At 41.8% G+C, this 13263-nt stretch overlaps 2 protein-coding genes across 2 annotated transcripts in view; one reads left to right on the forward strand and one right to left on the reverse strand.

Moving 5' to 3' along the window:
- Positions 1-13263, reverse strand: part of LOC308158275 (5'-3' exonuclease PLD3-like) — a gene marked incomplete at both ends in the record, with an annotated part of 402256 nt that overhangs the window by 212732 nt on the left and 176261 nt on the right. The window lies entirely within an intron of this gene.
- Positions 2394-3491, forward strand: gpr4 (G protein-coupled receptor 4; the record flags this gene model as incomplete). The annotated part of the gene is made up of 1 exon (XM_080531254.1): positions 2394-3491. One exon carries the CDS (start codon positions 2394-2396, stop codon positions 3489-3491), a length of 1098 nt encoding a protein of 365 aa, XP_080387380.1.

A 13263-nucleotide genomic window follows, 5' to 3' on the forward strand; every position in this document is an offset into this window, starting at 1 on the left:
CTTCATTTTAATCCCTTAAATCCCGTAAGTCCCCTAGCCACACCTCTGGTCTTACTACAGAGTAGTAAAGATTGAAATGAGAATAGAGTTATCAACCCGAAACATAATCCCAGGTATTGTGGCTTTGAAGTGTATTTCAAGCACTGTACACTAATCTACTGCTATTTACTGTTCCCATGCTTAAGCAAGTGTATGTCTGTCAGGTTCAGGTAGAAACGTCTGGCCTATTGCGTAGATCACAGCATTGAGATTATTCCTTTGCGTGCAAACATTCAAGAGATAAGCATGACAAATTGATAGAGAGCACAAACCACATTCTTCAGCAAAGCACATTCTATTCACATGAAAAGGGGCAGATATGCTAAGTGACTTAAAGCTGTGCAGATACTTTTGCACTTCTATGGAATTACATGTGTGCATGTATTTACTGTATATTGTGTATTATTTCTCCTCTCTCTCTCTCTCTCTCACACACACACACACACACACGCACACACACACACACACACACACACACACACACACACACACACACACACACACACACATAAACAGCTCTCCAGTGCTCCTCTTGGCAGAGTGATAAATAAACCAACAGAGAATTCCTATATACTGCCAAGTATGTACGCAAGGGTACAAAGGTTGAAGCTGTACTTAGCAGAACAGGAAAGACTGATTCATGTCAGAGATCCCCAACCACTGATCATTTTAACGCATCTCATGGTGTACAGATGATCTTATGTAATTACAGGAACAGTAACCACATCTGATTATGGCTTGCTGACTATGTGTTTTGTGACTTACTTATTCTGCTGTACATTGTCAATAGAAGTGGTCTCAAAAAGCAGCATTTGACAAGGTCACAATAGAAATGACCCCTCCCCACTTTCATTCCAATACTCTTGACGTTGCTCAGTAACCACATATCACTGCATTCAAACTGTCATTGGTTGGTGTTAGTGTGGTGTGGTGTCATAAATCTTCCAATTCTCGACAGTCAAGTTGGAACAAACTTGCCCTTGTGTCTTTTTGTATTACTGGACAAGGCGTTCCTCTCAACCAGGTATGCGTTTGTGGTGAAAGTTGTGTTTTCACCATGAAAAAGTTCAACTTTAGTGTGAATTATGTAATTACTCACTTGTGGGACGCATACTGCAATGACTGAATGAAAACATACAGTGGTAGGAACATCTTAGAAAGACCATCATTTAGACCTCAATGATCTAAGACAAAATAATAATCGCTTGGAAATTAAAACAAGCACAAGGGACTTCAGAAGTAAGGGCCGAGGCTAGAAGTTCAACGTTTTAGATGCATAGCCGTTCGGGCAACAGAAAGCTTATATACGGAGTAACTTGAGAAATGTGTGAATGTGACAAGTCAATGTAAGTAGAGAAAACATTGAGAATAAACATTGAGTTGAACTGGACTGTGTGTGGACTTAAACACTGTATATGCCTGCCTGTACAATTGTATTCATGTAAAATGATCCACCATCAAATAAACGGTTGTGTACACCTACAGAGCATCAGGCCATGCACGCTTGATTCATTGTTTAACAGATTCAGAAAAGTAAAGCGAGTGAGCAAGTTGGATAAACACAAAAAGTATGAGAAATATTACGCTAGATTAAAGTCTGATTATTAAATACATTAACATGAATGAATTTGGGGTCTCTAGGCGAGATTGTGGCTCAACTAGAAATTCATCAAATAAATAATTTCATTTGGGGCCATCTGCGACCACCTCGCTACTTCGCTCATGCTTTTGGGCCGGCCTGATCAGAAAACGATGCATTATAATAATTTAGCATGGCCTCACCTTTAAATTGGCGAGATACACACATGTAACACCTATTTTCTTTCTTTTTTCTTTCAGATGGTCAGAACGGAGGGGGCCTGAGTCTCCAAAGGAAGCTTGCGTGCCGGCTGGTCCTTGAAGAGCACTCATCCAGGACACAGTGTCCCTATATTCCCCTCCTCCTCCCCTCTTCACCCCGCTCCTCCCCTCCTCACCACAGCGAAGCAGACCCAACAGATAATCTCTCAAAGATTTATGAGGTCCCAGGTGCAGAGAGGAGGCCTGGCCCTCTGGTGATAAGACGGCTTTCATTTCACCCCTTGTTTTCTTTTTTTCTCATTTGTTTTTTTTCATCTGCAAAATGGTGGTTGATATTTAAAGCCCGCCAGGTGAAAACGTCGACGTTTTTTGGCTAGGATATGTCTTTTTCTTTGTTTCCTTTTAGTTAACGACACTACTGATTGCCCTGCACCTCTATAGGCTTTGTATTTTTTTTAAATCACAATGTACCTAAGAAACAGCTTCAGTTGGAATATACTTCCCAAAAGGTGTCTGCTGTCATGATGAAAGGACACTAAGTAAGTAACAGGACAATGTGCAACATCTCCTTCTGCGATGTGGACTCAAAGATCGACCAGTACTTCCAGCCGGCGCTCTACATCATTGTCATCGTCTTGGGGCTGCCCGCCAACTGCATGGCGCTGTGGGCAGCCTACATGCAGGTGAGGCAGAAGAACGAGCTGGGCATCTACCTGATCAACCTCTCTGTGGCCGACCTCCTCTACATCGGCACGCTGCCCCTGTGGATCGACTACTTCCTCCAGCACGACGACTGGATCCATGGCTCCGAGTCCTGCAAGCTCTTTGGCTTCATCTTCTACACCAACATCTACGTGAGCATCGCCTTCCTCTGCTGCATCAGCCTGGACCGGTACCTGGCCGTAGCCCACCCGCTCAGGTTTGCCAAGGTCCGCCGGGTCAAGACGGCGGTCCTGGTCAGCACCGTTGTCTGGGTCATCGAGATCGTGGCCAACTCCGCCCCTCTGTTCCACGACGAACTCTTCAAGGACCGTTTCAACCACACCTTCTGCTTCGAGAAGTATCCCATGCAGGACTGGGTGGCGGGCATGAACCTTTACCGGACCTTTCTGGGCTTTCTGGTGCCCTGGGTGCTCATGCTGGCGGCGTACCGCGGCATTCTCCAGGCGGTGAGGGGCAACATGTCCACGGAGCGCCAGGAGAAGGCGAAGATCAAGCGGCTGGCGCTGAGCCTGATCCTGATCGTGCTGCTCTGCTTCGGGCCGTACCACGTCCTGCTGCTGTGGCGGAGCATCCTCTTCCTCAAGAAGCCATGTGACTGTGGGGCGGAGGAGGACCTGTTCCCCGCCTACCACGTGACGCTGGCTCTCACCAGCCTGAACTGCGTGGCCGACCCCATCCTCTACTGCTTTGTCAACGAGGGGGCGCGTCACGACGTGGGCCGCGCCCTCTCCACCCTACTGGGTGCCATGCAGTGGAAGGGGTCGCCTTCCGAAGCACTGACAGCTGGCTCTGTCACTGTGGAAACGCCACTGTCAACCAAAAAGCAGCCCGGTCTCTACAGTGAAGTGAAGACCAGCAGCTACAAGACAGAGCTGGTGGCCCTGAGAGAAGAGTGCCTTCAAATGACCATACTCAGTGTTAAGAAATGATATACGCCATAGGTTCTGTCGTTCTAAAACTAAAGACTATCAAAGGGACTGGGAATGATTCACTGTTTCTAGAATGTAAACTAGGATTATTTTATAAACCTCAATTGTCAATGTTGTAGTTGTTTGTCCGTTTTGGAGATAACACCTCGTATTATGTACTGTACCTCATAAGAGAAAATGTGATTGAAATGTGAATAAAAAATAGGAAAGTTATGCATGTGAGGGCAGACTCAAATAATCCAAGGCACTCCCTTGTAGTTGGAAAGTTAAAAAGCCTTGGATTTTAGATGTGGATGTTGGTTGTATGTCGGTCGTATGCATGACAAAGATAAGACTTCTGGCTAGACAAGCCTTCACTTGAGTACAAGGTACACAAGTAAGATGGATGTACATACAGAATAGACTCTGCACAGGAAGTGTGTCATATATAACCTTACATTAGGTCATTGACTCATGACATGGGAAGAAAACAAACAGGAAGAATATAAAAAATATACACCAAAAAACTCCAAACAATAGTGAAACCAGGCCGTACTACAACCTCTAGTCCATCAACTTTAAAGGAAAGGAGAGTAGTCAATTCAAGGCAAAGTTCATCCAAAAATCATGATTTCTTAATCCATCACATGTATCTTAGATGTTGACCACTAATCACATCATCTGCGAAGCTTCTGCATTCAATTTGCCACAGCAGCCTAGAATGTTAGCATAGTTGCAGCTAGCCGTTTTACATTATACTACATGAGGATTCTCAATAGCCCAACAGCATTGTCTGCATTACTAGCCTAAAACCACTCAGATGCTTTTGGGCTGGATTGGGATGTAAAACTGCTAGTTGAAGCAAGGCTAACACTCTAGTCTGCTGTGGCAAATGGACTGACAAGCTCTTCACAGCTGGTGTCACGAATGGTCAGACAGACAACATCTGAGGTAAATGTGATAGATTAAGAAATGATGAATTATCCCTTTAAGAGTCTGGGTGGCATGGCCTGCATGTCATAAAGGATATTTGTCATAAAAGTGATTATTTTCCCACCCAGTGTTGTGCCGTGTATTCTGAATGGGAGAGAGGTCCTTATCTTTACAGTGGATTCTACATGTTTACATTTCTCTTTCAATGAACTCCAGATGCCTTGTAACAGCTCTGAGAATCCTTCATGTGTTCTGTCAACCGCAAAATGAAGCACGATGATACATGTGTCTTTGTTCAACATTATCATTGGGAAATAAATTATTTATATCATAGTTGCACTTGTGTTTGTCTACTGTACCATGACAGTATATGAACAAATACTATTTCAGGAAACATGAGACAGGGGCAACTGGTTTAAATAGTGTGTCAGACTCTCACTCTATTCTAATGATTTTTATCTGGATGACATGTTTTGAAAAACCGTCTCCAGATGTCAGATGAGGTGTGTCGTTGCCGTATACCTTTTTCAATATTTAATGCCATTACACTAGAAGCTAGTTTAAGACCCAGAATGTAGTTTTGAGCTTTGCCCTATGTAGCCACAACTGTATAAAGCTTAAATATTCTATGTTTTTTTTAAGAACGGCAAACATGCATATTCTTCTAAACAACTAAACAGAGTATGTAAACGGCCAATGCTGGACCTCAACACCGGATGATGGAAAGCACTTTTGTGGACTAAAGCTCTTCACGGAACGTTCTTTATCAGGCTCGTGAAGGGCCAATCAGATCACGGTAACATGCTGCGAACTAAACATGACTTTCACTTTCAAACTGTGCCCTAGAAATGAATACAGTGCACAATGGGTCACTTCACAGTCAAAAGACAGTGTGTTCCTCTCTGCCCTTCTTCTCCTATGGCTGAGGGAACATGATATTTATGACGACTGTAACATTGTCAGGAAGACATCATTCATCATACAGGAAACATGACGCTCTAGTCTTTCCAGTATGGCGCATTAACATCTCATGGTCCTTGCATGGGCCTACGTGTACAGTACCAAGTTCAATCGAATGGGGAAGTGTGTCCAAACATTTGACTGGTACTGTATATACGTAGGTGTCACTAATGGGTGTGGCTATTGTCATCACTGCTCTCCTCCTCAAGACCAAAGTGGGACTCGTTATCTGATAGGTTTTACGCACATTAATTTGTAACTCTGTCTTGTTTTGTTTCTTGAAATCTCTCCTGAGATCCCAGACAATCTCCTCCCAGACAATCTCCTTCAGCCTTTCACATCCTCGTCCCCCACGGTTGAATGCTCAATGCTGCTCAATGACATGGAAATGATTAAGGTCAATGGTCCACACACAATGGGTCCTTATCTCGATGTGGCAGGTTATATTTTCATTGATTTAAATGGGTTTCTAAGGCCTGCTTGAGCTAGGCCTGGTGACCTACTTGTACTGCCAATAATGGGAACACGAATAAGAGGGTAATGAGAATAAAATGGTGTCTTCAAATGGAGAGACTGAGGCACTGTTGTTATAGTCCCTCACGACAGACTCGGAGCAGCACACTGTGCGTTCCACACTCTAGACTAGTTTTCCAAAGATAGCTTGGTCAATGGTTACTAGTGAAGTGGGGTGGACTGCTGGTGTTTTTAAATGTATTCTCCACCTCAGAATGCAAATATAAGGTTAGCAAGGAGTCCAGATAAAACAACTAGAAACATGGTCTCCACCCTTACTAATTCATTGCCTTCATAAAACTCGTGTTTATTGAGAAGTGAAATTGCTATTGTGACAACCATGGCACTGGCTTGACACTGGTACAGTGACGGAGGGTATTTAATTTGTACAGTTGAATTCAGAATTCTGTTGATTTGAAAGGCTGAATTGATAAAAAAAACTTGAAGTGAGAAGACACAAAACATTAACACATGTAAGACCACTATGTCAATCAATGTTCAGTTCTGTGTTTTGGGATTAATGTTGATTCTATTGTCAGTTCCATGTTAATATTGTGTAATATTGGTTTGCTGTCTGGAACACCGTGAACTCCATAGCCCCATGAACGCCATACCCCCTCAAATGAAGCACTTCTTCCATCCAAATATTGGTGGGTCATACTGTCAAAAGTGTGGCTGGCTGATTAGATTGTGATCAGGGAAATGCGAAAACAATGTCTTCCATTCCTCTACTTCATGATGTCATGCTGAACTGGTGTGGTCAGGTTTTACTGTGCCTCACTGCATCCCTAACAATGGTGGAATGCCTTATTTGGATGATGTGTCATGAAGTCAGCATTACTTTTAGACTAGTCATTAACTAGTCATTAACACATTAGCAAGAAATAACCCATTAGCGATATATCAGTGAGATACAGTATATATATACTGTATACCATTGTATGTATACGATGGCGTGTTCCAATTTCTGCCAATATCCAGCAACTTCACACAGCCATTGAAGAGGAGTGGACCAACATTCCACAGGCCACAATCGACAACCTGATCTACTCTATGCGAAGGAGATGTGTTGGAAAATGCGGAAAATATATACAGTATATATGTTATATATATATATATATATATATATATATATATATATATATATATATATATAATCCAGTGAAAGCTGGTGGAGGTAGAAATCAGAGGATGGGCTCATTGTAATGCATGAAATGGAACAAGAAATGGTATCGATGTTTCATACCATTACCATTCCTCATTCCGTTCCATGCAATGAACAATGAACCCCTCCTCTGATTTCTGTCTCCACCAGCCTCCCCTAATAATCACTGTCTATTTACTCCGGTATTGTCAGATAATTGTCATAAAAAAATATTTTAGGGAAGTTGTACTATTCTTATGAAGTTGTTTCATTGTTTGTCTTTTTCATTAAGTTGGACAAGAGGTCATATCAAAATCAAATAAAAGGTTATTTGTCACGTCACATTCAGCCTAATTGATATATTGAAATGCTTTGGAATCTTGCTCCTCGGTCAAGAACAGTAAACAACAATCAGCAAATCAACTATGCAATATATCATAGTAATAATAAAACAGTGACCGTTTTTGCTGACTTCTCTATATCTTAAGCACAGCAGTATTAGTTAGGGCATAATACATTTTATAAAATGAGATGAAACATACATTCAATAACCTGTTCCATATATTCACCTGATGGGTCCATTATCTGCTATTTCTGCCTGTTTCATTGTGATCTAGAGTAGTTTTGATGGTTTATTATTCAATTAGCAATAATATGTGTCCCCTAAAACATCTATTGTCCCCCTTGTACTGTTTCTCTGTTTCTCTGTTTCTCCAGTGTCTAGGTTTAGAAGAAGGTGATAGAAGAAGGTTTTTCCTTCTATCACAGAGACTGCCAATGGCCCCGGGCCTGAGCTGGATTACTCTTCCTGCTACGCCTGGTGGATTGAAGATTCACTTGCTTAGTCAAATGTATTGATTGTAAGTCGTTTTGGAATAAGGCGTCTAAATGCTAAATGCCAAAAATGTAAATGTAAAATTAGATTTTATTCCATTTCCGCCAATGGAGAATAATATGGAGAGAAGCCCTGGACACCCCATGTAGTATCACATCAGGACAGGCGGATGGTCTAATGAACTCAACTAATGATTGGTGAAGTTAAGAAGCAGGAAGTCATCCCTAAGGCACATCCCATTTCCTGTCGGTGTCAATGGCGATGGCTGGGGAGTCCGTTCCACGGTTGTAGGGTCACAGTGGAGACGGGTCCGGGATGGGAGTCCAGCTGGTTTCTCAGTGTTGAGTCCAGGGGGGGGGGGGGATCAAGGACACAGAGACAGACCAGAGTCAGGATGCGGTTGTGATTCCCGCGTTCCCATCTCTTCTGTAAACAGAACCTCATGGGACTCCACGTCTGCGTCAGGGGTGAGAGGACAGCCGTGACGGCCTGATCAACACAGTGCATAACTGATTCCCTACTCAACCTAGGGACCCTACAAAGACAAGGGTATTCATTCTGAAATCATGTGAACTGTTATAATTGCACTTTAAGATGCACTCAAATTATTTGCTCTTTGGAGAATATTCCCCTTTCATTTGCTCTGTCTCTGGATAGGATGGGGAATCACTCTAAATTCTGATTTCTGTGATAAACCACATACCTTCACTCGATCGATACACCAAGACCATTTTGTACATCTCGGTTATCTAGCAACCTGCACTTCCACATTTTCCATTTCCTTTATCATTTGTAGACATGCAGTGAAAGATGTGTAAGGTTCAATCACGACATACCTAGTCATTTCAGTCAAAACTCATTCCAAAGCAAACATGAAGACTTTAACCCAACAGCACATCAAATTCCTATTGATAATCTACCCACACTCTTCCACCTAAAATGATACGTTTAGATTTTTTTTTAACCAAATGCATTTTTATTATTTTATTTTTTTCGTTTGGATTTGAAAAACTTACCAGGCCACTTACTATAACTTCCATGGTTTATTACCAGGGCAGTGTTACCGGAATGGTTTAATACTAAACCCGCTTGCAACGAATATACTGTATGACCTGTACGTCAGGGTCAAACTCAGGTGTAATGAATAATGTCCTGGGTCAAACTCCAATTACAGAATGCCCCTGTGCTGCAGTGCTGAAGGTTTAATCTCACTTGCAACAAACCACTTTCAGGTAATGGCAAAAGGACTTGTTCCCATAACTTCTGCAACAAATTAGACCTATGAATTCAAGGTTTACGAGCCTGCCAGGGGGGTATTCCATCAACATCGCTAAATGAAAATCCAGGCCTATTTTGATAAATCTCGCGAGAGTTGTCAAAATAAGGTTGGATTTCTTTGCAAATCTCACAAGATTTATGAAAAAAAAGTCAGGATTGTCCTTTAGCGACATTGATGGAATGCCACATGGTTTTCTTAGGAAATCAATAGCACACATGCTACATCAATATGATACAGTGCCCTGCGTGGGACAGTGAATATTTATTTCTTCTTTTGGCTCTAAAAGTTTGGACTTTAAATCCATGATTACTATGAGGTTAAAGATTCTCAGCTTTCATTTGATGGTATATATACAATATTACATATATTGGTTTCACCATTCAAAAACACATTTTATGCATAGCCCCCCTATTTTAGGGTATCCAAAAGTAATGGGACAATTGGTTTGACAGGTGTTTCTGGTAAGTCAAGTGTGTTCCGTCACATCATCTGTGCAGCCAATAAGAGAGCTCAATGTCTAGTATTGATTCTAGGCTTTGTGTTTGCCTTTAGAGTTTGCTATTAGGGCTTTCCATGGGCGTCAGCAGCTTTTTGAATGTGGGGGGGACACTTATTTTTCGGGGGGTCTGGGGGTCCTCCCCCCGAAATTTTTTAAATAGTAGATTCAATTTCCTGCATTCTGGTGCGTTTTACACCCAAAATAATCTCCCTCTTTCTTTGTTTTTCCTTGGAGCTGGCATGGTCTGCAATTACTGACTACTATTATGTTTTGGTTTAACTCACAGAGGCCTGACACTGACACGTGGCACTTTTTAGGTACTTTATTAAATATGAAGATTCAAAAAGAATCAAAGAGTGAATTAGAAAAGAATGAGGTAACTTTGAGTCAACAAATTGAATAAAAAGTTATGAGGAAACATAAAATATATACCTAGGCTACTCAGAGCCTATTACAATCAAACTTAGCCCTCTTCAGTGCATTGCAGAACATACAACTATAACAAACAAACAAAAAATCAAAGAGTGAATTAGAGCTGTCTCCACTGCCCCTGCCTGCTGCCCCTGCCTCTGACTCACTCTCACTCTCAACCACCTATATCAGGAGAAATGGGGATGCATTGAGCACTTGTTCATATTGTTTTTCTCTAATAGAACATTTGACATAGAAATACAATCATCAATACAAAAAATACAATCACAAGCATTTTAGAAATAGAAAAATAAATGGAACAGGTGTTTTCTTCTTATTTTTTAACCCTAGCTCAAGCAATCAGATGCAAAATTGATTCTTTGGGTGGGTGCAATGGCCAAATTAAATAGTGCAAATGCTCAGGGCAATGAACACGGGCAGGAGATGCAATAATGACAGGACAGGTAAGCACTGTGAGGTGTTTGTCGCCATTCTGTGCTTTTGATGACATTTCGCCTGTGTCTGTTCTGCATTTAAACATGTCTAACCGCACTAGTAATGCCTAACAAAACTGCTAGTGCCATATAGCTGATCTAGCTCGTATTTGGTTGCTAGTAGGCTATGCTAATTCTATTGCTAATACAGAGAATGTCTCATAAGGTGCTAACATTCTTATCAGAAAAGCTGGCTGTGTTTGACCTTGGGAGAACGCAATGTTGCTGTTTGGCCACTCACGGGAAAACTTGGATGACTTTGACTTACTTTTCTCTTCTTAGAATTTTTTTTCCTTATATCCATCTTGGTGGATGATCTAAATATCGTCTTGCCTCAGTCTGAATGTTTTGAATCTGCGTGCGTGTCTGATTCTGCTGCTGCCGTGTTAAAAACAGAAGTAAAACGCGGAGTGGACTTCTGGATATGGGCAATCCCCTACTCATAAAGTGGAACGGATTTGATTGTGAAGCAATGAAAATAACGCTGACCAGTCATGCAACATATTTTTGATGGCAAATGTGGGGGGGTCCAAACTACCTTGTTTCAAAGGTGGGGGGGACACGTCCCCCCCCCAAATATATGGTGGTGACGCCCATGGGGCTTTCACACTGGCAAAGAACCGTTCCGGTTTGCGTTCGTGAACCAAGTCTGGAACCTTCTTTCTTTGCTACTTCCAATAGTTGCTTCAGGTCATCCCCTGAACACAAAATATTTTGTCATCCACAAAGACAGCAAGCTTCATTAAGTCATATAAATTAAATATAAAATATATACCGGTAATACATTTATAAATATAAATCATGTAAATGTAGGTTCATTAAAGCCCCTTTCACACATAGTTCCCTGTAAATTACATGGAATCCTAACCCGGGTCCGCCAGTGATTTTCGCCGTTCACACATGAGCTAAATGCCAGACAATTGCTGTGTTCTCCTTTTCACACATGGCTCCGACCCAGGTCTGCGCGAGCTACTTGAATCATCCATTCAACTGGATGCAGAACTGGAACGAGAGAGGCGCGTGAGACTGCCATATATCATACTTCCATTTTATATGTACTGTATTTATCATCATATTTTTCACATTAATTTTACAGCGAGTCAACTCGTATTATGTTTACCATCACCAAGTTCGCCCGCCAAGTAATGCAATTGATTAACGTTGATATAAACATACTATACTAGTCCAAAAGCACAGTATGGGAGAACTTGGTGATGGTAATTATAATATGAGTTAACTCAATTAGACATATTGCTCTGTGCTCTGCGCTGCAGGCTCTCTCCCTGCTGACTGCGTGATGCAGGACATTTGATAAGTAAGCAATCTAGCTAACTATGATTAGAAACAAAGTAGTATCCAGTTGTAGAATTATATTTATCACTACTTTGGCTGATGTGATGTGGGTTAACTAGCTAACTCCGTAACATTAGCGGAGCGAACCAAAAGTACCAAGTGAGAAACTACTTGCTGTGATTGGTTAACTTGTTCCATGTGAAAACGTCTGGCGTCAGACATACGTAACCCTTTGTGTGCCAGACCAGGGAATGTTCAGGCTTCTCTTCACACATAAGCCGACCCGGTACATTCCATGGAATCATACATGGTCCTGACCCGGGTAATTGCCTGGGAGGATTTCCCTGGTCATTCGCGTTCACACATACACCGTACCAGGGATATTCCATGGAATATACTGGGAAGGATTGTATGTGTGAAAGGGGTTTAAGACTCCGACATCTGTGATCTGTTATTCTCTGAAATCTTCTCTAGGTCTTTGTTCCTGGTTTCACATTTGCCCCTATATCTGTCCATTGTAGACTGATGAGGGTGTCGCTGGTGCTGATACATTTCTCAAAACAAAATGAAACTACAACAAAAAAGGAAGTTGTGTCAAGAATACACAGGAGTAAAAGCTCGCAGGCCTAAACCAGAACTCAAAGAATGTATTTCTGTTTCCTCCTTGAATTCTTTTCCCAACAATCAACATCAAAGACCAGCATTACAATGGCATAGGATTTGTAGTGTTATCAACAGGCCAGGCACGATATCCTCAGGACGTCCACCTTGCAAGACCATTCAACTGTCAATAAGTGCAGTTATTGCCCCCCCCCCCCCCCCCCCCTGCTCTGCTCGAAACAAAGTATACCCAAACACCCAAACACACAAACACACACACACACACATCCATGCTTTCAAATAGGGATGACCATTTTAGCCTCTATCTATTATGACTACCTGGCATCATACAAGGCCCCCCGATACAGGAGAGATCTTCTGGAACTTTCGAAACAAGAATGATGAAATGGTCTCCACCCATTTCAGAATGCTGATGGTGATTTTACAACACACTCCGTGAATACAATTCCACTGCAGAAGCATAACGATAATCAAATTGACGTGATTAATGGCTCTTGCTGTAATGGGAGTCTTGGTTCAGGAGAGAACCAAGACCATCCTATAGGCTACTGGGATTACGACGGGGGACGGGAGGTGGGGGGAGGTGGATACCAATAAACATTGCCTCATAAAAACAAATAACCACAATCCTCTGCACATCTTTGACTGCGCAGCACAAATCTAATTTAATTTGACTGTTAACAAACAAAAACATTTTTGCAGAGCATCAATGTTTTTACAGGTCCGTGGATATTGGATATTGGGGGGAATTGTTGATTTACTACTAAATGTGTTTGATCTTGTTGTGTAATTATTGATACCTTGATTACTT

This window comes from Nansenia antarctica, assembly GCF_963989245.1.
Source record: "Nansenia antarctica genome assembly, chromosome: 5".
Taxonomy (NCBI): domain Eukaryota; kingdom Metazoa; phylum Chordata; class Actinopteri; order Argentiniformes; family Microstomatidae; genus Nansenia; species Nansenia antarctica.